Here is a 24,119-nt window from a genome sequence, read left to right on the forward strand (position 1 = left end):
CCACTTGAGGTTTTTTGTAAAACGGGCGGAAGATTCTTCTTTAGGAAGTTTCCACCATCCTTGTTGGATCCATTTTCCCTCCTAATTGGTATTTTGTTCAAATTTTATTATTTTATCACCGCCCACAGACATTTCTTCGGCTATAAGAAGGGCTTTGTCGCTTGCTTTTGACGTTGGAGACAAGCAAAGCAAAACTCCTTTCCTCCTATCGATACGACCATTTTTTTACGCTCAATTGAACATCTCTTTCGCTATATGGAGGAAGACAGTGCGGAGGAGGGGCTTCCTTCACAGACCAACGGAGGGAATTACAATGTTCTCTGTGTTGCCTTGAAAATTTTCATCATCTTTTCCCCCACATATGGCCCCAATATATGCACAAACACCATTTTTTTCCATCCTTCCGCCCTTGGGGACATTGATCTCCGATTTCTCAGTATTTTCACTCATTTATGCCCTATCTCGATGGAAAAATCCACACGCACAAAAAAGAGGCCCAAAACCAATGACTTCTGTACCCATCAAGACAATTCCCACGACGCATCTGAGACGTCTCGATGCGTGGGTGTTGCTGCACCGGCGATCTCTTGTATTATTTGTTCAATAGAAATCAAGCGAGAAGTTTCTGTTTGATTATTTTGTGTAGGAGATGAGAAGAAAAAAAAAGAAGCAAAAAAACCAAACTATAGTAAACAGAAAAAGGTTGGATATGGATGAAAATGAAAAGCAAAAACTAAGTATTTCCAATTCATACTAATTTTACGACCATGAATTTAGCTCATAAACCATAAAGTTTATTTACAATATGCATTGGCGTATAAATCAAAAGGCATGTGATTTTCACTGCCACATAAAGTCACAAAAAGAATGGGTCAGAGATGTGGAAATCAATGGAGAATTTTCCCAGATTCAATGGACGAGCGGAGGAGCACCAAAAGAAATCAATAAACTATAAATACGCGCACTGCAGTTACTTAATATATTGAGTCATTTTCAATTGAATTTTATGCTTACTTGAAGATTTGAGTGCCATCAACGAGGGACGCGGCCGCCTGAAGAGACGCAGATTTTATCTTTCACGTCATCTTTGATATCTCCTGACGTGGGGGGAAAATAATACACTACAATACGATTTCTGTCGCGCCAGAGAGTGGAAGAAGCTTTTTTTTTCATACCAGATAATGATGCAATTCATGGAAGGAGTTTACAGGAGTCTTTTCCGCAATTTTATGGCGGTATTTTTATTACCTTTCTAAAATCTTATCGTATCGCGTAGCACGTTTCAGGTGAGAGAATTTTTATTTCTTTTATGAAATCAAAGGAAAATTTTCAGGTTTAGAGTAGAAATTCATTCGTGGATTTATATTTTGATGAATTTTTCAGCTCTTCTCTTTACTTTTATTAATGATGTCTTGAACATTTTGTTAAGAAAATATCACAAATTAAAAAAAAAAAGTTTTTGTTTGAGAACTAAGAATATTTTTTTCATAAAGCTTTAATACTATTCACTTTAGTCTGCGTAAGAATAAAAATACAATCAAAAATTACATAAAAAAAAGAAAATGAGAAACCGTGAAAATCTTAAAAAATGATGAACGTGAAAAGAATATTTTTCAGCAATTTTTTTGGACAATTTTAGATAAAAAAAATTAACTTAAGGTTATTGTTATCGTTAAAAGAAATCGGCAATTAAAACGTTTTCTTTTATGTTTTCAAAGCTTCCGGTGTTCGTCATAGGAAATTCCCGCTCACCCAAGGAAAAGCAACGATTAAAGCCAAAGCTTTCGACCCAAATAGCGGGTCTTTTTCAGTGGCTGAAAAGACACATTTATTCAAACATTTAACATAGATTTTTTTACATAAATTTACATGATTTTTAACAATTTCTAGAACAACAATAAATCTATAAAAAACAACTCCTCCTCACTCACTCTTGCTTGTCGTTTCTTGGGGATTGTCCTTCTCTCTCAATATTTTCATTAATATTTTTCTGCAAATTAAGGCCTAAATAACTCAGTTAGTCAAAATTTTTACGCGGCTTGTTCCTCTTATTTAATTTCTTTAATTGAAAAAAAAATTTCTGGAGTTCGTAAAAAGTTGAAAAAATATCGATTATTTTTTTAAAATAATCGATTTTAAAATAAAACTCGGGGACTTTCAAGAGCGATTTTCAAGCTAATTTTGAAACCAAAAATTCGAAATTTGCTTGCACTCTTGTTAAATGGCCAAATACTGATAAGAATTCAGTACTTTCAATTTAGAAAATAATTTTTTGTGGTCAAAAAAATTATTTGAAATTCTCACATTTTGGCCATTTTGTTCCTGTAGAGTTTCCAAAATAACGTGACCATCCCTTAGTTAACTCATCAGGACGTTTTAAATAAGAATTCTTTTTTTTTTAGATCTTTTAACTTTCTTTCTCTTATTGCGCTTCGTTCATCGATTAGTTTGTTAGTTAATTAATGTTTGCCAATAGGTGGCTCCAATGTACACAAAGAGGGACGCTTTGTTTAATAAACACAATAAACAGCCATTAATGTTATGCTTACGTTTTTATGGTTTTTACGGTTTTTACACTGATTTTACGCTTACGTAATGAATTCTCCGAAATTTTGTTAATTCAATAAAACTTTTAATCACGAAAACTTAAAATATTTTGTAAAATACTTTATGTTGCAATAAAAGATCATCACCTCGAGATTCCTTTTCATATATGTAATGTAAACGGCTTCTTGTGCGTAATACAAACCATCCGGTGCTGTGGGATTGCGCATTGCACAAAAGAGACGAGGTGAGAAAAGAATGTGTGAAAGAATTTTGAGACGTGAACATACAATAAAAGCATAAAATGCACCAAGATTGCTATCTGGCGACGATTAATGAGTAATTTATTGGATAATCACGGCTATTGAGGAAACCTGTGCCGTGGATCAATTTGTCCACTTCGCAGCCTGGAGCACTAATATGGGGTCTTCTGCCTCAATTAGCCAGTTGATTTATACGCCCTGCTTGCGCTTTTCAATTACCTCCGCTCCTGGGAAAATTCATCTGCGTGCGCAATTGATTTATCAAACCCCCAGCGAGCCCCCCTAATACAGTTAGCGCCTCCAAGACTTAGCATCTGCTAGGCAATGTGCTCCTAGAAGAAATTCGCACAGTCTGATTGATGTGAGGTGATTCGAAAGAAAAAAAAAAGAAAATCTCCCACAAATCGCTTTCCAAAATAAACATTTTCTCTCTGAGGTGAAAGAACCACTTCATCCAAAGGTGAGGGGGGGGAGAGTAAGTTAAAAGTGCGTGAATTTCTTAAATAAAAATATGAGATTTGCGCGGAAAATTTATGAAGAAGCAACATTGGTGAATGCTTAGAATAGCGCGCAGTGTTAATCTAATTTCTCGGCGTTAATTGATTCATTTCCATTTACCTCATCAATTCTAACCATTCTTTAGCTGCTCCGCTGCTTGTGCTATGTTTGCCTATGCGTCGGATTGCGCGCAAACATCGTCTACACACAAATCATTAGTTATGATATTTCAAGATACGTCGACGCGCAAAAGTCAACAATTTGCGAAAGAGAAACACTTGATGGAGGATTCCTTCTATTCTATCGCAAAGTGATAAATCGTGCAAAGCATCCCGCAAGAGCACGAAGGAAAGATGAGGAGAGAGAAAAAAGAAGTCCATATAGAGGATGTGAAAAATTGTATCCTGCAAGTGAAACAAATTAATTCTTCTGTGCGAGCATTAATCGAGAACATACATTACATTTTGCTATCGCCCTCGATCTCTCGGCACTTCCATCTAATTGCAGAGAGAAGTTTCGCGGGATTTGTGAAATTGATGGAAAGCTTGGAGGAAAGCTCTAAAACGTGTTCTATTTTATGGTAAAGCAAGGTTCTTTAATTTAACTTTAAATTTACACGAGATTTTGAGTCGGGAGAATTCACAATTTATTAAGAAAAAATTTACGTTACTTTACTCTACAGTTTACTTCAAATCTTATCAATTTTAGGGTTCTTCAAATTTAAAAATTACGAACATATATCAAACTTGGGTTAATAATTCTGTTTTATAAATAGCTGATTCTATCGGCGTGTTGCTCCCACGACGCACACGATGCTGTTCTCTGATGAAGGTTGAGAATCTTCTCCGGACATTAAGACAATGCCCGAACATTCCATCGCCGCACAGCAAGTCTTGAAGTTGCAGACGTCTCTGCTCCCATGACAATGCGGCTTCCATGTGGTCGCGCCGATCCTCCTTTTGGGGCTTTCTAGTCTACCCCATTGCCGTCGTCTGGTGGTGAAAAGGTCTCACGGATGCTCCCTCTAGCACTGAAGAGATTTCCGTCATTGTAGCGCCCCCAGGGCGAAGCACACCGGCTCACGGGTGACGATTTTCCGTTAGCGGGGTGGGTGCGTTTTCCCCGTCGATCACCAAGCCCCCTTTTCTCCAGGGCGAGACCAATCCTTTCACAGGACCACGTCCGGCTTTGAGGGTTCCCACAGAACACTATAAAAATCACCCACATGGGAAATTAATGAAGGCAATTAAATTTACAATAACCGCCGGCACAGTGACCGTGCCGGACGGTGATTCAACCCAGACTGATCAATTTTTCTCTTCGTGCGAGGCTAGTAGCTCTCCTCGCGCTACTCACTTTAGCGGATTTCTCGAAAACTAATTTGTTTCTTGCAGATTTGAAAAAATATAGAAAAAACGAACGTTACAGCTCGCCCGCTGGTAATCAATGAATTGAATATGAGAAAGAAACTAAACTTCTCAACCCTTTCTCTTGCTATTCTCCCACTATATATCTTACATATGTATGTATATAGCATTTGGATTTGATTGCGTACCTATATGCAAAAGCCCAGGGCGACATGGGGGAACATATGGAGGTTCATATTCAATGTGGGGCGGAGACCGAATTTAAACAACAATCTTTGTTTCTGAGAAAATAGAGTGCAAATAAATTCCGAGTTAGGGGGTGAATAACATGCTTGGGAAAGTCAGAAGTTTTCTTCATATTTATTTTATTCTATTAGTTGGTGTTCCACTTCGTGGCCAACACCAAGTATTGTAATCGTCGGAAAAACTGACCACCTCAGATCGGGCTCAAACTTGGTATGAGCACGTTTTAGACATCCCACATTACGAAAATGGTGGTGGAAAATTTTTGTTCCGGCCGGCCTGCCGGCCTGCCGTCCTGCCGTCCTGCCGTCCTGCCGGCCGGTGCGATATATTTTGCTTTATAACTCAAGAACGGTAGGAGATAGAGACTTCGGGTTTGAAGTTTTCTATAGAAATGTGGGTGTAAAATTTCATTTTTTCACATTTTCGAAATCCAAGATGGCCGCCATCCGCCATTTTGAAATACCGTCAACCACTTCCCTTACAACTAGAGATCTGAAATTTTAGTATGTTGTAGATCTCAGTGAGACATTTTCATCGATAATTCATACTTGAAAATCGGTCAAGCGGTTTAGCAAATATGGCGGCCTAAAGCAAAAAGTGTTTTTTCGATATAACTCGAGAACGGCTTAACCGATTTTGACCAACTTAGGTTCAAATGAAAGGTTTCAAAAAGCCCTACAACTGTCTAGAACATTCCAAGTTCCAAAAACATCCGCAAGAGGCGCTAAAATCAAAAACAAAAATTGCCTAACTTTAAGGGGCAATATCTCCGAATCCCCATTAGGCAAATCTTTTAAATTTTGATATGTTGTAGCCTGACTCAATATCTTTCACCAGTCCGAAAATGAAGAAAATCTATGTCGCCGTTTAGAAGATATGGCCATTTGAAAAATTCTTGAATTTGAAAAGTTCTAAGAGCCATATCTCTTGAACGGCTAGTCCGATTTTGCTCAATTTGGTATCAAATTAAAGGTTTTGCGATTCTCTACAACGTTCTAGAACATCAAGAACCTCTAGAACCATTTCTTTAGGACAAAAAATCCGAAAAACTTTTTTTGTGAAACTAAAATCCGCCATTTTGTATTCTGGAGGTGACCTTGAAAATTATTGAGATATTTATCAAATTATAGCTTATTTCAATGCCTTTCCATAACTAGTCAAGAAATTTCTGTAGGCCTTATAGAACCAGAGATATAACCATTTTTTGCATCAAATTACTGAAGTTCACAAAAAAAAATCACCTTTGCCTACTAATACTGCTCACAAATAGTATTACAACACATAAACAAACTTCTACACGTTGTGGGACACCAACTCTTATAACTGGACGCGTTATGATTGACTTTTATTTTATTTTAAAGGTATTTCACAATATTTCAAAAGTTTTTTGTTGTTAATATTTCGGATTACTTGCTTTAAACAAATATTTTATTAAAATGTTACTAAATGGTCAAGGTAGACGGAAAACTGATAAGACAAGAAAAACGGTCAAAATCATTTAAAATCGGCACGTATGGCCAAAAACCGTCAGGAGAAGCTGAAAAATCAGAAAATTGCGCTTGAATGCCAGAATTCTGATTAATTGCTAATATTCTGATTCCTTGTCATAAACCAAATTATTTGGCAAAAATTACCCTTTGCGAAAACAAGTTAGTAATTAGTAGTTAGTCGGACCCACTTACAATAATGATTACTAGAACTAAGAGAGAATAAAGAAAATTAAAGAAAGAAAAAGAAGAAAAGAAACATAATAAATTTAAAATGTAAAAATATATAGATAGAGTGGTCAAAATAAGACGGACCGTTCCTATGGGCTAAACCTATAAAAGCTGTCTATGTTATCTTAACCAACCAATACAACCAATGAAATAAAAAGTTACATACTAGAAAAAAAACTTTCCTACAAACTACAATTAAAAAAAACTAATAATAATAAAATAAAAAATAAAGTCAATTTGTTTATTAAAAAAAAAAAACGTTTTTTTTATATATTTAATTTTGAACGTTTCGTGTATCGATTTTCTGGTTTCTTGCGTGCCGAGAGACTTTTTTCTATTTTTCATTTAATTCATCTTCAAATCATCTTCAAATCTTGAGGATGAAAGCTTTCATTCCTCAAGATTTTATCGTATTTACAAAAAAACCTTTTCGCATATTTTTTTTTAAATATTTTGTTTTATATCAAAGATATTTTAAAAGCTTTCTTTACGTCCTAAAATAAAATTAATTTTGTGGTTTCTCTAGTTCAGTGGAATTATATTTGAGTTTTTCAAGTCTTTTTTCCCTGGTTTCTCGAGTTTTACAGAGCTACCAACTTTTAACGCCCAGAGAAGTTTTTTCTTTAGAAATAATTAATTCATGAGAATATAATCATTTTATATAATATTTACTCTCATTTAAACCTTTTTTAAGCCTTCCATCATGTTTTAAAAATATTTTTATTTACAAAAAGAAGAATTTCAATAGATTTCTGTTAACCCCTCGGCACTGTCCAATGAATCAATTTGCATGGTTCGACGGTGCAGAAGGAAATTGAAATGTGTCTCGTTGATCTTCCCTTTTCTCGCAGACAAAACCAAATGTCTCCTGGGGACAGGAATAAAATGTAAATATTGCGTGAAAGTGTGCAAAAGTGCAAATATGTCGGAGATGGGGGTGAATTGAAAAGTATGTGTACGAGCTATGAATGCTGTGTGTGGGGAAAGAAGTGCCAAATGCACCATTGACTTTGGAAAAATTGCAAACGACAACTCTCCATCAGGATTACCATTGAAGATCGTCCTTTTCCCAAGCCATCACCCTCTATTTTCGCATGGTGGGGGTGGTTTTCTGTGGGGGGATGATTTTCTGTGGGTTATGTTGGGTTAATGCGGAAGTGAGGTGGATTTACAATCATTCGCACGATGCATTTCTAAGTGACTTCTCCTCAGGGTGATTTCTTGTGGCATATCCTACAATGTATTTCAGGAGATTTTCTCAGCTAAAACTTATGCAGTTGTGTGAGATTTTCTTTTTGCCTTCTTCCTCTTCGACATTGTCTGCTAATTGCAATTTTTTCTCGCAACGCGTCTTCGTCAATATTCCATTTGGAATCCGCGTGATGATATTTATTGAAATTACGAGTGGCTGCCAACAAGACTTCTGTGCGGATGAGCGAGCAAAATCATCGTCAATTCACAAGTTGCATCGCTTATCTTGAGCCCCATGCAAGAACTGGTTCAATGTGCTGTGCTCTTGCTTTAACATGCAAGAAGTGCCCTCCACGCCAATTGCTCGAGCCGTCACATAATGTGAAAATTTTCATGAAAAATCCCCTTTGGCGATTCAGCTCACAAACCACACGCATCATGCGCAAGATAATCGCTTTTGCTTTTTCCGCGTGAGATCGCCAATTAATTGGCGCGCAAGAGGTGTCCGCCTGGATGGGACAATAAAGAACGTTGAAAGATCCACGAATGGGGTATAAAGTGTCACAATTGGCAGCATAAAGTGCCTCAATTAGTGCATGTTGCAAATGCCTAAATTACCAACTTTATTGCCCCCAATGCGATATATTCTACTAATGCTCACCTCTCAATTGCTCTATCACCACACACGCCTTCATGGTGGGAATGTGAAGTGCAAAATCATGCAATTCACATTGATTTTTAAACTCTACATTGAATTAAAATTGTTTAGAATTTAATTTTGATTGAAATTCTCCTTTAAAAAAAATCATAAAAATGCATAAGAAGTTCTTCCACGTAATCGTCTCAATTTAGCTTAATTAATTACTGTTAAAAGCAACAAATGGAGTCAAAGAAGCACGACACGCGATAATAAAATCCCCAACTTTATTGTATGCACAGTGCAATAAATAAAAATCTCGTGTTTTCTTTATCCTCTCGCATTCATACCTACATACATAACAATTTTTTTCTTTCCTTCAATTTCTTTTCTTTCGCCCATTCCCGCGCGAGAAGGCCAATCATATTTGAAAAGGTAACATTGTGAATAATATTTTATCTTTCCAATGTCTGCAATTTTGAGGTGCAAAAGTGATCACGAGAACGATAATCTGCGGCGTTTGGCACGGAGGAGGAGGCGAATGTGACTTGAGCTGAGATTTGACGTTGGAAGTATCACTTTATAGGAGAAGAAACGCCTCGCGCGCGCGGAGCAAAACCCCGCCAAACTGATAGTGGACGGGGCTCTTGTGGCGAGATAATCTGGTGGAGAGCTGTTTTAATTGGCTCAAAGTGTGATTATGTTGTCATTTAAATGGCATGAAATAAATGCCATACAGAGTTTGAGGGAAAACATCGCAAGAGCAGCGGAGACATGCGAAACAAAAAGAAGCATAAATTGATTGAGAAGTTATACCATCAATTACGACCACAGCTCTACGTGTGCTTCATTAATTATCATGGGATGTGTGTACCTGTTGCTTGTTTTACCGTTGAAATCCCAATACGATTTTCTTGACTTTAACTCTTCACCAAACATGATATTTTCTTCGAAAATACACGGATTTTCTGGGAATTTCTCTCTTGCAGTTTGTTTACTTGCAAAGCCACACGCATGAATGAGATTTCTTTTCATTTAAACCACTTTCGAGCGGAAGGATGAAAATTATTTTGGAAAATATTTACAAAAAGCCTCAGAAAATTTGAAGATGATTTTTCTTTGATTTTATTAGTTGAGTTGAAGGGAAAATGTTGAAATAAAAAATGATTGGATCAATTTTGGTTTCTTAAAGATTTTTTTTTTAAAGTCAAACCGTCGCTGGATAGCTTGAAAATGGTGTCATTTCAATGATTTTTCTTCTGTTCTTTGAATTAATATTTTCTTCTTATTTTTTAATTAATTTAAAGGAGTTTATAAGTTTGTCTATGAAATAATCTTTATTAAAGAAAAAATCGATAAACGAATAATCTTGAGGAAAATCAGAAAAAATCTGAAATCTCCGAGGAGCTTTCCCATATTCCACTGAGAATAGTTGGAAAAACTCGACAATGATTTCTTAAAAAATAGAAACAATGACGTCACTATTATGACCACTCAAAAATGAAGAATAAAATTGAAATTCATCTTGAATTTTATTAAAGAGAATTCTTAAAATATTTCCGTATTTTACAGTGCTTGTGCAATAACCTGAATAATATTTCCAATATAGATTAAATAAAGATCACATCAAGCTTTCTATAATCTACAGAGTATTCGCACCTGGGGAATATTCCCAATAAATAAAGTAATGAGAACATCAACGAATAAGCCAATGAAATCACTCGTGGTCCACCCACCTGGAATTATATTCAGTTAATTAATAAATGTGCATTCCGTCTTGGATTGGGCCAAAACTTTTTCCACATGTTAAAGTTCTTTGCTGGTTGGCGCCACGAGGATGGGATTTCTTTGTGATTCAATTTCTTACTTCGATAGATCACGGTTTCTTCCTTTGATCACGTCCTGAGATGCAGAAATTGTTCATTGCCACACTGAATTCACTAAAATATCCTTTACTTACTAAAATCTCTTTAATTTCAATTTATTTTTTATTGTACAAAAGTAAGAGATTCATCATGCAAATTTTTATTAGCCAAGGATGAACCAATTGCTCTCAATGTTTCAATTTTACACTGTTAAATAGTTTGTGACGTCAATTCCAAAATTTCATTCTTTGCATATATTTCATTTTATGCTTTTTTTCTGAACGGTGTTAAAAAAGAATATTTTCTTTTCTTTTCATTACAATTTGAAAGTTTTTGAAAGTTCTTGGTTTTGTCTTGTTTAAATTTTCCAATTTCATGCTGTAGAAGAAAAACAAAAGATTTTCAGGCCCAGAAATCTTTCACAAAGGAAGGGAAATGGTGCTAGAATCGACTCGTTGATTGAAAGATAAAATTTATTTATTAAATGTAGCTCAGAAAGAGGGAAAAAAGGATTTTTCAAAACTTACTTTAGATAAAATTAATATTCTTCATACTCTCGACGTTTAAAGGAATTGAAGAATTTTCTTAAAGTGAAAAAGTAATTATAAATTATATAAAATTATTTTTTAATAATAAATTAAATAAATTCATCAACAACTTGTAAAAAAAATCAATAAATTTTTATCTGACTTTATTTAATTGAATATCCTTTAATAAAATTTTTATTACACGAAAAACACCTACAAAGATAATTTTGCAGTAAAAATTTAATCATCTCGAGAAATATTATTGAAGAAAATCATCACCAAAAATATATAAAAATGCGAAACTGAAGAAGATTCACTAAAATCAATATAAACGTGTCTTCTCCACATACCCAAAGGAGATTCCCAAAAAATATAGGTATGTCGTATAATATGCAGGTATATAATATTCTGAAAATTCACCTTCAGTGCTCACGACGTTTTAGCAGGTCAGCAGTATTTTGGTTATGAAACGCCGAGGTAATTTGTCGCGACCATTTCTCTTCTGCACACATTTTTCGCGCTCACGGCCCAACGGAGCGAGATTCATGAACTTGAAACATGCTCACCTCATGAAATATTAATTTTTATGGATCAGCGTGGACCCGAAAAATTGATTTTATACCCCAAACTGCACCCATTCGACAATGTCTTCTTCATCTGTTGCGCCCAGGGCGAAATTCATCAAAAGCACTTGGATGTACATTTTTTTTTCAAGCAATAACGGAAGGTGAAAAACTGCCATTGAGGTGTTCCAATGTTGTGTGTGAATCTTTAATTGATTTTAAAAAGAAAAATTACAATTTGTACATTTCACAAAAGGAAATTGCAGGCCTCACGTGAATTGGGAGTTCTCGCGGAGCATGAAGAATTGGCGGGAGAGACACGCTTTTTTGCGGCACTTCTCAGAAATTATGTCGCTCTTTCCACCACACTTTTGCATTATTGATCAATGGTTTTGATTTCTGCGAAAAGTGCAATTGATATCCAATAAATAAATGCTTCGATTGGGCTCTTCCATCAAGGGGTGTAGTACTCCTACTTTTTTCTTTTGTCTAATACAAAATGTTTTATGTTAGAAAATTTAAATTCTTTTCGAGAAAAAATAGGAAATGAATAAAATTTTACCTTTTAATAAAATGATTACAAATTCAAATACCATCCCCCAAGGGGGGACGATTTTATTCGGATCTTTGAAAATATTTGGATTATTCGTCAAGGAAATTCAAATATAAGTCTAAGCCTAAAAATGTTCAATTCAAGCATAAAAATACTTAAATCTAAAAGTAATAAATTCAAACAGAAGAGGGATGATACAGCAATTATGGAAACTTGGGGACATTTTTGAGGGAATTTTCAATCTTTCTTTTAGAGAAAAATTACAAAAACACCAAGAAAAAAATATCCTTAAATTCTCATTAAATGGCTAAAGGCTCCACCTAATTGTGACGCCAAAAAAGACTATTTGTGACTTAAGCACCTTATCATGACTCAGCCTTTGCCTGTTGTCTCAATTTTTAACTTATTTGAACTACAAAATACCTAATGTAGCCGCGAGTTTTAACTTATGGAGACATTTAATTAAAATTTCGTATTTTAATTTTTTTTAACGATTTGTTCTTGTAGTTTTCATAATTTCTTAACTATCCCTAGAATTCTAAATACAAGTAAAATCATTAAATATACAAAAACAGATTATTTGTGTACTTTTATGGTTGATTTTCACATTTTGATTTTAAGATCATTTGAGTAAGAAATTAATTAAGAATTACCCAGTCTAAGGCGACATTGAATGACCTCAGGGCAATGAGGAGTTCATATTCGGTGGCAGCTAGACAGCTGACCACCGAATGCGAACTCCTCATTGCAGATCTTGAGGAGATGAATCTGCTAGAAGAATGTAAGTTTATTAATATTAATTTTTTTATGTTTCCTAATTTTTTAATGCCTTTCAGTTCGGAAGGAAATCATCAAGATGCTAAAGAAGAAAGCACATGATCTAAATAATTTGACTAATAATTAAAAAGTAGTCAATTCAACCCAAAAAAAAAGACTAAACTCAAACCAAAAAGTCCTAAATACGTTTTTGGATTTTTTTTTCGATTTTGAGTTCTTCCGTTTTTAGCAAAAGATGTTCATGTAAAATCAAATATTTTGATTTTTGTAAATATTCGGATGATTCGCCTAAAAGACCAAAATATTCGCCAGATAAACATCCCTTGTCATCCCCCATTGAATAAATTAATTAATTATAAAATATAGAGAAGATACCTAATGCTTAAAAAAGCATTTTTCCTTATTTTAAAATCTGTTATTTGAGAAAAAACTTCAGAGAATTTTAGGCAGGAAAATTTCCAATATAAAATTGTTCTATTTAAAATATTCCTCAATACCCAAGAGAAGCCACAAAAATGTATAAAATATTAATTTATTTGATGAACCCCATCATTCCAACCATATTTTCCCTTAATTTATACGGTTATAAAAAACCAATAACGCCAGTTAATATCAGCTGCGATATTTCCCGGAATTCCCGATAAATTAAAATTTAAATTGAGAAATTGGCTCAAATATTTTCCAATTTGTTTTTGCTTTTGCATAAAAATTAAATCTCATCGCTTTTTGAAGGTTTCATGCATTTCAACTAATTCACAGTAAATTGTGCTTTTTGGGATCAACAAAATTTTCCATAATTTTCACGAACGTTTCTATATTGCTCTATTTCTCATCCAGCCAATTTTCTTGGCTCTCATGTTGTATTGAATTCTCTGGAATTTTCATTGCAAATGGAAATCTTTCGAAAATTTCTCAGAAACATTTAAATCAAATTCAAAAATAATTGATCCTATTTCAACCCCCAATTTCATCATGCCCCAAAATTGCAATAAAATTCCAATTTCTCCTGACAAAGTTGTGCACACATCAAAGTGCATGCGGAGATGAATAAATAAAAGCAGAGATGGCAAATTACTTCTCACAACCATGCAGAATGGGTGTTAATAGGTTGCCCGGGAGGCAGCCTTTCTACGCCCTTCACACTCTCATTGAGATACAAATGAGTTTCCTCAACCCAATTATCCCGGCTCATCGCATTGTGGACCATCATTAGTTTAGCCCAGGATGCCCCCTCGAACTAATTCCTGCATCATGAACTTTAATTTTTTGCCTTCATACATTCACTTTGCGCGCCTTATCTCTTCGACGTGGAACAATTGCAAGTCATTTGCAATAACCCATCTCCATGCAGCTCTTTTCGTGCACATTTTCGCCCCATTTTCACATCTCTGACACTTTTTTAATGGACTCGGGGTGTGTCTGACTAAAGAATCCCCATTTGGAGCTTTTTTTTTCACGCGCCATTGGATGCATTTTCAAAAGGACGCTGCTGTGAAAGGCGCGATGCAGATGAATCGTTGTGTTTTATTAAAAAATTCAACAATGGGGTGATGTCGAAAAGGGAAATTTAATACACTCCGTAGAGGCAGAATTGGTTGCGAAACATAATTAAAGTTGAAAGTACTTTTGTATAGTTTACCCGCTAATCGTGACTCTTTGTAATTTTATATTGCACGTTATTTTTTCTGGGAGAAAAATTAAAATTCTTGTTAGAATGCAATAGATAAAAGGATTTTTTTCCTTAATAAATAATTTAAAAAAATAATTTTTTTAAAAATTCTATCAACTTCCAGGTTTTTCATCGGTGGCAGCAGAGTTTTCACCCGGAAAAACTATCTTTTTTTCTACAGTTTTTCTGTCCAAAATATATGAGAAAAAAAGAACAAAAAATGATAACTGAGAAAACTTGAGTGAAAAGGAATCAAAAAAGAAAAATATCAAGATTGTAATTTTTTCTCAGAATTCAACTCAATAGCACCATTTCTTCGGGTTTCATTTCACTTAATAAAAAAATCGGAAAACCGAAGATTTCCTGAAATACTATTTTTTTTTTAAATTATTCCTTTTATAAAATTCTTCCTTCTCTGCTTCTAACAAAAGAATAATAAAAATAAACAAATTTTTCTTTCTCGAGTAATTTTTATTTATTCACTTAAAATTGATTACAAAGTATGGGTGAATATCACAAGTCATACAGACTTGAGATTCCTTAAGAAACACTTAAGTTTTTTAAGATTCTTTAAGTTTTCTTGAGATTATTTAAGTTTTCTTGTGATTCGTTAAATTTTCTTACTATTCTTTAAATTTTTTTAAGATTCTTTAATTTTTTAAAAGATTTTTTAAGTTTTTTTTTAAATTCTTTAAATTTTCTTAAGTTTTTTTAATCCTCTTAAGATTATTTCATTTTTTTTAAGATTCTTTAAATTTTCTTAAGTTTCTTTAAACCTTCTTAAGATTCTTTCAATTTTTTAAAGATTCTTTAAGTTTTTTTGAGATTATTTAAGTTTTCTTGTGATTCTTTAAGTTTTCTTACTATTCTTTAAATTTTCTTAAGATTCTTTAATTTTTTTTAAAGTTTTTTTAAATCTTAAGATTCTTTCAGTTTTCTTAAGATTTTTAAAAGTTTTCTTACAATTCTTAAAGTTTTCTTACGATTCTTTTTTTCATAAGATACTTTAAGTTTTTTTTTAAGATTCTTTAAGTTTTCTTAAGATCCTTAAAGATTTCTTAAGATTCCTTTAAAAAAAACTTAAGATCTCATAAGAAAAAATTTAGATTTTTAAGTTTTCTTAAGCAAAATTTAAGATTTAGCTAAATGCATATTTTTCAAAGATTTTTTTGTTCGCCTTCGGGCATAGAAATTTGCAAAATTTACTTAAGAAATCTTTTATTTCCCTTTAAAAAACTTATGAATCTTAAATTTTTCCAAAGAAATTTGAGTTTTTCCTCAAGGAATCTTAAGAAAACTTAAGACATTCGTAAGAAAAATTAAAGAATCTTTAAGAAAACTTTAAGAAACTTAGGAAAACTTAAGTCTTTCTTCTGAAATCTTAAGTCTGTTTAACTAGTGAATGTCACCCTATATTGAGATAAAATGCATTTTTTTTTCTTAAACTCATTTTGGTATCTTTTTTTTGCGAGATTATGCAATTAGAGACAAATTACGTGATAAGGTATATATAATATGTATATATTTATTAATTATAATATCAAGAATAATATCGCATCATTGTCAGCTCACCCAGAAGCTCTATATTTATATATTTTTTATCATTTTTTTATTAATAGTAAATACGATGAAGGCGAGTTTTTTTTAGCATCATTCGCATATTTACTTTTAAATGCATTTTTTGTGCTTTTTTCATTCAAAAAATAAATAATTTTTTATTCCCAAAAATGCCCTCGAATCATTATTATCCAATACGCTGTTTCAATGCATTTTATTACGTCAATAATTGTGTAAATAATACTTCATACACTGCTTGTGGTTACTTTGCAGAGTGCTCGCACATTAGAGAGCATTTATTTGCAAAAGCAGGGAAACAATTGCAGAGAGAAAATAATTTTTTCCTCTATGGTGAGAGATGAATTTCACTTGAAAAATATAATAATCAATTTAAAAAAAAAGGTAAAATAAACATTTGGAATGCAATAAATCACAAAGTCAAGTAAGTCTATAAAAAAAATCACTTCCTCGCGAAATGCGAGTGTGGCAAAAATAAATCAAATAAAAAAAATGTGTGGAGAAAGGTACAGTCCCGTGCTGAAAATACTGAAGCATTTGCAAATGCTACGGAATCTCACACAAAACTGCTAGAAGAATCTTAGACACAAACCCCCACGAGAGGGCCTTAGCGATAGAATTTAACTTCGGCTTCCACGCAGTCCTTCATCAGGTCATCCAATTCGTGACCTTCGGCGTCGGAGATTGTTGCCAGAACATCCTTCACTTCGGCCACGCACGTTTCTTCCAGGGATGCCAGGAGATTCCCAACAGCAGCCCAATTGCGTCCATGGTGGTACTTGAAGAGGAGCGTTTGATCACTCTTGCTGGCATCGAGGGTCGTGAGTGGGGAGATTCGGGCATTTGCCGTGAAGACGAATGGCTTGAAGACTGATTCACGCGTATTGGGGGTTGCTGTGAACCAATGACAAGACACCCCTGAGGGTGAGAGTGAAGACACATGGCTGGACACAACGGTGTCCTGATGTAGGTCATCAGCCCGTAGAAGCTGGAACATGTGCGGTAGCGTAAAGGCTGCCTCAGCTGATGGGGTATTAATGGGGAAAGTTGCCTCGGCAGTGGAGGAGGAACCGAAGCAGGTGGCAAAATTCAATTCGCCACTGCCATCCCACACGCCAAGACTCTGTACCTTCTCCCGGAGATCCGAAGAGCACTTGTCGATCTTCGTGGTGACATTGAGGCCTCTTGGAGATGCACGAAAGCCCTCTAAAAGAATTTTTTGTTAATCAGGAGGACAGAGCTGCTAAGATTCGGCTATTTGCTGGTGTTCCACTTCGTGGTTAACACCAAGTATTGTAATTGTCGGAAAAACCGACCATCACAGATCGGCCTCAAACTTGGTATGAGCACGTTTTAGACATCCCATATTACGAAAATTGTGGTGGAAAATTTTTGATCCGGCCTGCCGGCCTGGCCCGAATACTTCGGGTTTGAAGTTTTCTATAGAAATGTGGGTGTAAAATTTCATTTTTTCTCATTTTCAAAATCCAAGATGGCCGCCATCCACCATTATGATGTAGAGCACAGTAAGACGTTTTCATCGATAATTCATACTTGAAAATCGGTCAAGCCGTTTAGCAAATATGGCGGCCTAAAGCAAAAAGTGTTTTTTCGATATAACTCGAGAACGCCTTGATCAATTTTGACCATCTTGGTATCAAATGAAAGGTTTTAAGATGCCCTACAACTGTTTAGAACATTCCAAGTTCCTAAAACATCCGCAAGAGGCGCTAAAATCAAAAACTGTTTTCGTTTTCCTTTAAATTTTCGATCCCCATTGAATGTAATGGTAAAAATGTTAGGTTAGAAATCCGGATAAATATTTGACAAATCAATAGTACTGCTTAAAATCAATTTTGACGCATAAACAAACTTCTCACGTTGTGGGACACCAACTCTTATAACTGGACGCGTTATGATTAACTTATTTAACCTGTAATCTGCTCAGCAGCCCAGAGATTGCCAACAACGCTGATAAACCACGCTTCCTTCGCATCACAGACAACGAAGGAGCTCCTGGGTGCTGCTGAATCACCCTCTGCAGCAGCATACTTCTCCACAAGAGCCCCAATTGCTTCCACAGCTTCGCAGGCCGTTGCACCACGTTCGAGACCAAGTCTGCAAATTATTTGCACCGTTACAAACACTTGCGCAGCACGAAGAAAGCCCATCGTCTCACCTGACCAAGTCCATGGCCACGAGGGCACCATCTGAGGCTTCATTCTCAGCAAAACACAACCCAATAGCAACCCCTTTATCATTAGCCCCACTGCCGGCGCCTCCACCTACACTAGCTGGTGCACTGAAGATTACAGCTCGTGCCGGTGCCCCATCCACCTCCACTGCAGTACACTACCACGAACGAAAAGAAGAAGAACCCAAATAAGTCACGTCCTGACCAATCAGACCATCCAGACAGCAGGAATTCTACCTTTTTTGGCCCTGAGTCATCATCTTTTGCCGGAAAGTACAGAACTTCCGTCACTTCGTTGGTTGTATCGTAGGAATTACGGCCGTAAATAGCGCCCCCATTCTCGGCAAATGGTTGCAGCACTACAAAACACTCTCCGTAGTCACTAGGCATGGTTTTTGGGGCGCTTTTTGGGGTACAAAATCTCACTTTTTCAGACGATTTTTTTTTTTGGAGAAAAAATTGTTTTTTGCCTAAAATCGTCGGCGAAATTAGCTTACATGGCAACAATACGACACCTGATGCTTGAGTAGACGATGTGCGAGCGAGAGGAACTGTTATTGTTGCTATTTCATTTTTTGGCTTTTTACACTCTGGGAAAATTTTTTTTTCTACTTTTTTGATGCCAAACGACGCGACATCGCCTCCTACGCTCGAAAAACCACACCAGGATGGAAAATTTGGCGGAAAATGCGAGAAAATCGTTAAAAACAGAAAGTGCGAGCGAGAGAAAGCGAAGATTTTGCAGCAATGCGTCTCACTTACACAGCAAAATTGACAGTGTGGGAGCGAGACGTCACAAAGTTTCGAAACGATCTTTCTCTTTTTCTCCAAGAAATAAATTAAATATTTTTGAATTTTCACCGTTTTTGGTGCCAAACGACGCGGGGGCGCTTCCTACACCCCAAAAATTACATCCGGACGGGAAAACAACCCGGAAAATGCGAGGAAATTACCAAAAATTAAAAGTGTGAGCGAGAGAGCACGAATATTCGCGCAGACAATGCATCTCGCTCACACAAATGTTGCCTTGATTACGCTACTCACCACAAGTGACGCTGCATTTACCGCCGTGGAGGAAGTACCGAGAGCGCCGCCAAACTGCTCAACGGTGCAACGCGCGGTAGTATGTGCAAGAACTGTCAAAGGTGTATATTTGTCGGGAGAAAAAGTAAGCAAATATTTCGCGCTGGGAGCCTACCTGTGGCCCCCGTGTGACCCCAAAACATCCATCGAAGCCCCGTGCGGGTGCCCACGGTGGTAGTTAGTGCAGAAAGGAGCGTGCGGACGGGTGTTTTGTGTGCAGCCGGACGTTTTTCTCGGTCGGGCCACCTTCCCCCTCAAATCTGATTACACAGTGTTTTTGCTGGCGGGCGTGTGTGTGTGTGCGATTGAGACGCGCTCCTTCCTACCCCCGAAGTGCCAATCCGGGGAGGATTTTACTTGTTTTGCCGCCACACAACACCGGAGGAGGTCTCCGGGGCTGCACTTCAAAAGGAGCGGCGGCATTTGTGGGGCTGCTACGAAATTGGCCCGCGCGTTGTTGCCTCCTCTGCGCGGGGATGCCATGATACGGCGTGTACTCGTGTGGGGAACAATCCAGGACTGCCTGGTGCTGCATTGTGGCGCGAATGCACGCGTGACGAGGGTGTGAGTGTGCCCACCGGGGGCCCCTGCACTGAGTGTGCCACCGCGAAGCGTCCGGAGGGCCGTGTGGCGCGCGCATCGCGGCCCAGTGCGCGTGAGAGTGTGTGCGAGAGAAATGGCGTTCGCCGGAGTGGCGAGAGCACCCCCTTCGGCGCCGTGACTCCGCGTGACCCGTCGTCGCGTGTGCGAACGGGCCCGGATCGCCTCCTGGCCAAGTGTCATTCACCTCCGTATCTCGCAGAGTGAGTGTGGGGCTTGTTTTGGGGGCCGCCTCACACACACGCACTGCGCAGTGCTGGACAGGCAGTGTTTTGTTAACAACATTCATTTCTTCTGGCTGCACGTGAATAATATCTACGCGACGAAAACATTACGGTACTGTTTACGCGTCGCGACTTCTTTTTTTTCTCATCTTGTTTTTGTTTTTCTTCTTTTGCACAATGTTTTGTAATCACAATATTTTGAAATTTTCAATAAAAAAGGGATTTTCTCATGAAAATCGCGCAATTAACAAACAGGAAAATGTGGTTTATTTAGAGATAATTTTGTTACAGATTATTTTGAAAGAGTTGAATTTCAAATGAGAGGAAGTCCACATGCTTTTGTGGTGTAAAGATGTTCCTGATTTTGACCAAGATAATCCTGAATCTGTTGAAAAAACTATTAAATTCATTGATAAAATTGCTACATGTAAATACAAAGATCCTGAAAATTTAGCGGTAAAAAAATAAACGGTCACGAAAATTATTTGTTTTTATCTATGGAAAAAAATATTGTTTTTGATATTTTTCCTATTTTTTAGTTTTAAAATTTGTAATAATTTTTTTTTTAATTTTTCAATCATATTATTTTTAATTGCATTTTTAAAAGAAAAAAAACAGAGGCTCAAGGATTTTATTTTTAGAGAAAATCATTAATTTACACCGATTTTAGGAATTTCCATAATATTTTTTTTTGTTTTCTATTACCAATTGTCGTTTTCTTTTGTATTTTATAAGTTGTAGTGGTTGTAGTAAATAAAACAAATTATTTAATAAAATTAATTAGTTGTTTATTCTTTTTCATGTTTACATTGCTGTTAAATTTTTCCTAAAAATGATATTTTTGAACTAAAAATTTTCAAAAAAAAAGTTTTAAACTGGCCTAACCTGACTTAAAATTTATTATTTTTTAGTAAACAAATCTACAAAACTGCAAAAAACCTAGAAAAAAGATATTCTAACAAATCTAACCTAATTTACACTAACATTTAAAATTATTAAAGAAAATAATTCTCTTAAATCAACTAAAAAAATTAAATATAAACTAAAACTTTAATTAATTTAAGGAAAAAAATACTTTAAATAAAAATAAACAATTATTTTACTCTCATTTTTTACAGATTAAATTACGCGTTGCAAAATAGACATTAGACTGTGTTTGGGTCAACCAACAATAAATAAATAAAATAAGCAAAAAAAGTGGTGAAAAAAAGTGCCGCGTTGTGGGCTAAATAAAACTAAAAAAAACTAAAGAAAATTGTATTTCTTATCGTACTCACAGTGTCGTGATTGAGCACACAGAGCAGTGATAGTGAGTGTTTTGCGTGCGTGAGTTTTCATTGAGCCTATTCTTCGTGAATATGCGGCAAAAATAAGTTCGGGGACAGCATGAAGGAGATGGTTGGTGGATGTTGTGTCTGTTCCGACGAGAGAGGATGGCCCGAGAATCCCCTCGTGTACTGCGACGGGCAAAATTGCACCGTGGCCGTCCACCAGGCGTGCTATGGCATCGTGACCGTGCCCACGGGCCCGTGGTACTGCCGGAAGTGTGAGAGTCAAGAGAGGAGTGCCCGCGTGCGGTGTGAACTGTGCCCGTCGCGCGATGGGGCGCTCAAGAAGACGGATAATGCGAGTTGGGCGCACGTGGTGTGTGCCCTGTACATCCCGGAAGTTCGCTTCGGGAATGTCACCACGATGGAGCCCATCATTCTGCAGCTGATCCCAGCTGAGCGGTATGCAAAGAGTGAGTATTTTCCTTCGTTTTCCTTTGAATTCTGTTAGCAGGAACCTCGTGGGGCTCACACAGCTCGTCATAACGTGACCTCTTCCATCTTCCCTTGAGGTGGTTGGTGGACAAAGAGTCCCGTAAATTTTGCTGATTGCTCTTTCTCAGAATTCTTTTGCGCGCTTCAAAAAGTCCCAATTCCAACAAACTTTTGAGCCCTATTCCACATTCAAGATTCTCTTCAAAGTCTTTAAGAATAAAAGATCTTGATTTTTTTTTTACATTTAATAGCTGATATATTTTGTTTCAAAAGATTTTTTTTATTATTTTTATGCTGGAATTTTTTGCAAGAATTGTTTTTTTTAATTAATTTTGCTTTTTTTTAATTACAAGATAAATTACGTGTAAATTGAAAAAGTAATAAAATATTACTTATGCTTATTATTTAATTTATTATTCAAGTAATTTATTTACTGGCCAAAGTGTTTCATTTACTGAATTGATTTTTTTTGAATAATTGTTAAATTGTTCTTGTTCTTAAAAGTATAAAATGTTTTTTTTTTTTAATTTGATTTTTAATTTTTGCATTAGTTAAAGAATCACAGCTAAAATGGCAGTAAAAACGGTTCTATAGTTTAAATTATTTTGTTAAAATCGGTTCTAAACAAAACATGACGCAAAGAAAATAAAAGAAAATTTGAAAGAAATATGTTACCCGACTTAAAATAACTACCAAAAAACGTCTTAACCGATTTCAGAAAGTCTGATACACATTATTAAACGGAAAAAGATCAATAGAACCTTTCTTAACTTCACTTATAGTAAAAATCGGTTCAAAATAACCTCTGTTCTCTAGGCAAAGTAACCCATTTCTGTGAACTATTTGAATTTCTTCTTTTTCTTCTGCATTTTAGCTTTTGCGGCTGTTGGATTCATTCCGGATCCAGATAGCCTATTTGAATTTATAATAACATTAAAAATAATAATAAAAAATAGTTTTTAATAATTTTTTTGGATAGGTGACTAGTTTTTTTAATGTAACTTTTTTAAAGAAAATCATCCGATTTGAATATTTTTAAGTTTTTTATAATCAAAAACAATTTTTAAAGATTAAAAAAAAATAAATTAAAAAAAGGCCTTATTTATTTATTAAAAAGAGCCCTTAAAAGGGCGACCAAGAAATCCTTGAAATCCTTTAATTTTGTATTGAAATTTCAAGATTACAAGCCAAATTCAATAGTTTCCCAAAACTGACTTTTTTTTTAAAGTTTTTTAAAATTTTGACAGATGGTATTTTAAATTTATTCTATTGAAGAAAGGCCAAGAATTTGTTCTTCCATAAAACATTCATAATGATTTTTGAAGAGTCCTGGAAAAATAATTTTCTTTCAATAACCCCGATTGAAGAAAGAAATAAAATGTAAAAATATTTTAAGATTTTTTTTCCTAGAATACCAAAAATCTTACAACAGACAAATTGTAAGAAAATAAAAGAAAAGATTTAAATCAAAATCGACCCCATTGTTTTTTTTTAACTGAAAATTGAAAAGTGTGAGAATAAAAAAGCAAAATATTATTTTTTCAATTTTTAATGACAGAAATGGGTTAATTTTTGTCTATATAGAATCTAATAAGAAATATTATATTTTACATCGATAAAAGGAATTTATTTACTGCTCTATTTGATTTTTTATTTTACTAAATTTATACTGGTTAATATTTTACTGACCACACTGAATTTTATCCTGTTGAAAAAAATATTTTACTGCTTAACAATTTCTTTCAATAAAATTTTGAAAAATTATTCAACTTTTTTATTCTTTCATTTTACATTATTTCTTTTATTAAGTAATTTATTAAATAAATAAAATAAAACACAAAAACCCTTGAATTATTTGCCCCTAAACCCTCTGATTCCCCAAAAAAAGAAGCAACATTTTGGGGAATTTCCTTCCCGGAAAACATTCATGAATTTAATTGATGGTCAATGATGGGTGGCATGGGGGTGGTTTACCTGTCTCGGTAGATTGCTACATTTGCCAGGAGATGGGAAAAGGGAGTCGCGCCAATGTGGGCGCGTGCATGCAGTGCAACAAGACGGGATGTCGGATGCAGTTCCACGTGACATGTGCTCAAGCTCTGGGGCTGCTGTGCGAGGAAGCTGGGAATTATCTGGACAATGTCAAGTACTGCGGGTACTGCCAGTACCACTATAGTAAACTCGTGAGTACCAAGTTGTTGCTGCCACCCGCCTCAGCCTCTTTGGGGTGGGTGGAGAAGGTTCGCCCAGTTGATGAGATTT

The 24,119-nt window shown here is 35.5% G+C and overlaps 3 protein-coding genes across 7 annotated transcripts in view; 2 read left to right on the forward strand and 1 right to left on the reverse strand.

The window, feature by feature from the left end:
- The window catches only part of LOC129787507 (C2 domain-containing protein 5), a 970,947-nt gene that overhangs the window by 755,541 nt on the left and 191,287 nt on the right, over positions 1–24,119 (forward strand). The window lies entirely within an intron of this gene.
- On the reverse strand, positions 15,914–19,238 carry LOC129787830 (secernin-1). The gene is made up of 4 exons (XM_055823636.1): positions 18,425–19,238; positions 18,173–18,345; positions 17,927–18,111; positions 15,914–17,199 (listed from the first exon to the last, which is right to left on the reverse strand). Exons 1-4 carry the CDS (start codon positions 18,575–18,577, stop codon positions 16,601–16,603), a joined length of 1,110 nt encoding a protein of 369 aa, XP_055679611.1. The 5' UTR covers positions 18,578–19,238; the 3' UTR covers positions 15,914–16,600.
- The window catches only part of LOC129787404 (protein AF-10), a 31,412-nt gene continuing 26,584 nt past the window's right edge, over positions 19,292–24,119 (forward strand). For 4 of the 5 annotated variants that reach the window (XM_055822960.1, XM_055822988.1, XM_055822996.1 and 1 more), the window contains exons 1-3: positions 19,292–20,206; positions 21,213–21,835; positions 23,844–24,040. In XM_055822960.1, coding sequence (XP_055678935.1) covers positions 21,481–21,835; positions 23,844–24,040 — 552 coding nt within the window. In that variant the 5' untranslated portion in view covers positions 19,292–20,206; positions 21,213–21,480. The remainder of the gene's footprint in view (positions 20,207–21,212; positions 21,836–23,843; positions 24,041–24,119) is intronic. The other variant, XM_055822970.1, reaches the window with a different exon arrangement.

The sequence above is a fragment of the Lutzomyia longipalpis genome, chromosome 1 (genome assembly GCF_024334085.1).
Source record: "Lutzomyia longipalpis isolate SR_M1_2022 chromosome 1, ASM2433408v1".
Classification (NCBI taxonomy): Eukaryota; Metazoa; Arthropoda; class Insecta; order Diptera; family Psychodidae; genus Lutzomyia; species Lutzomyia longipalpis.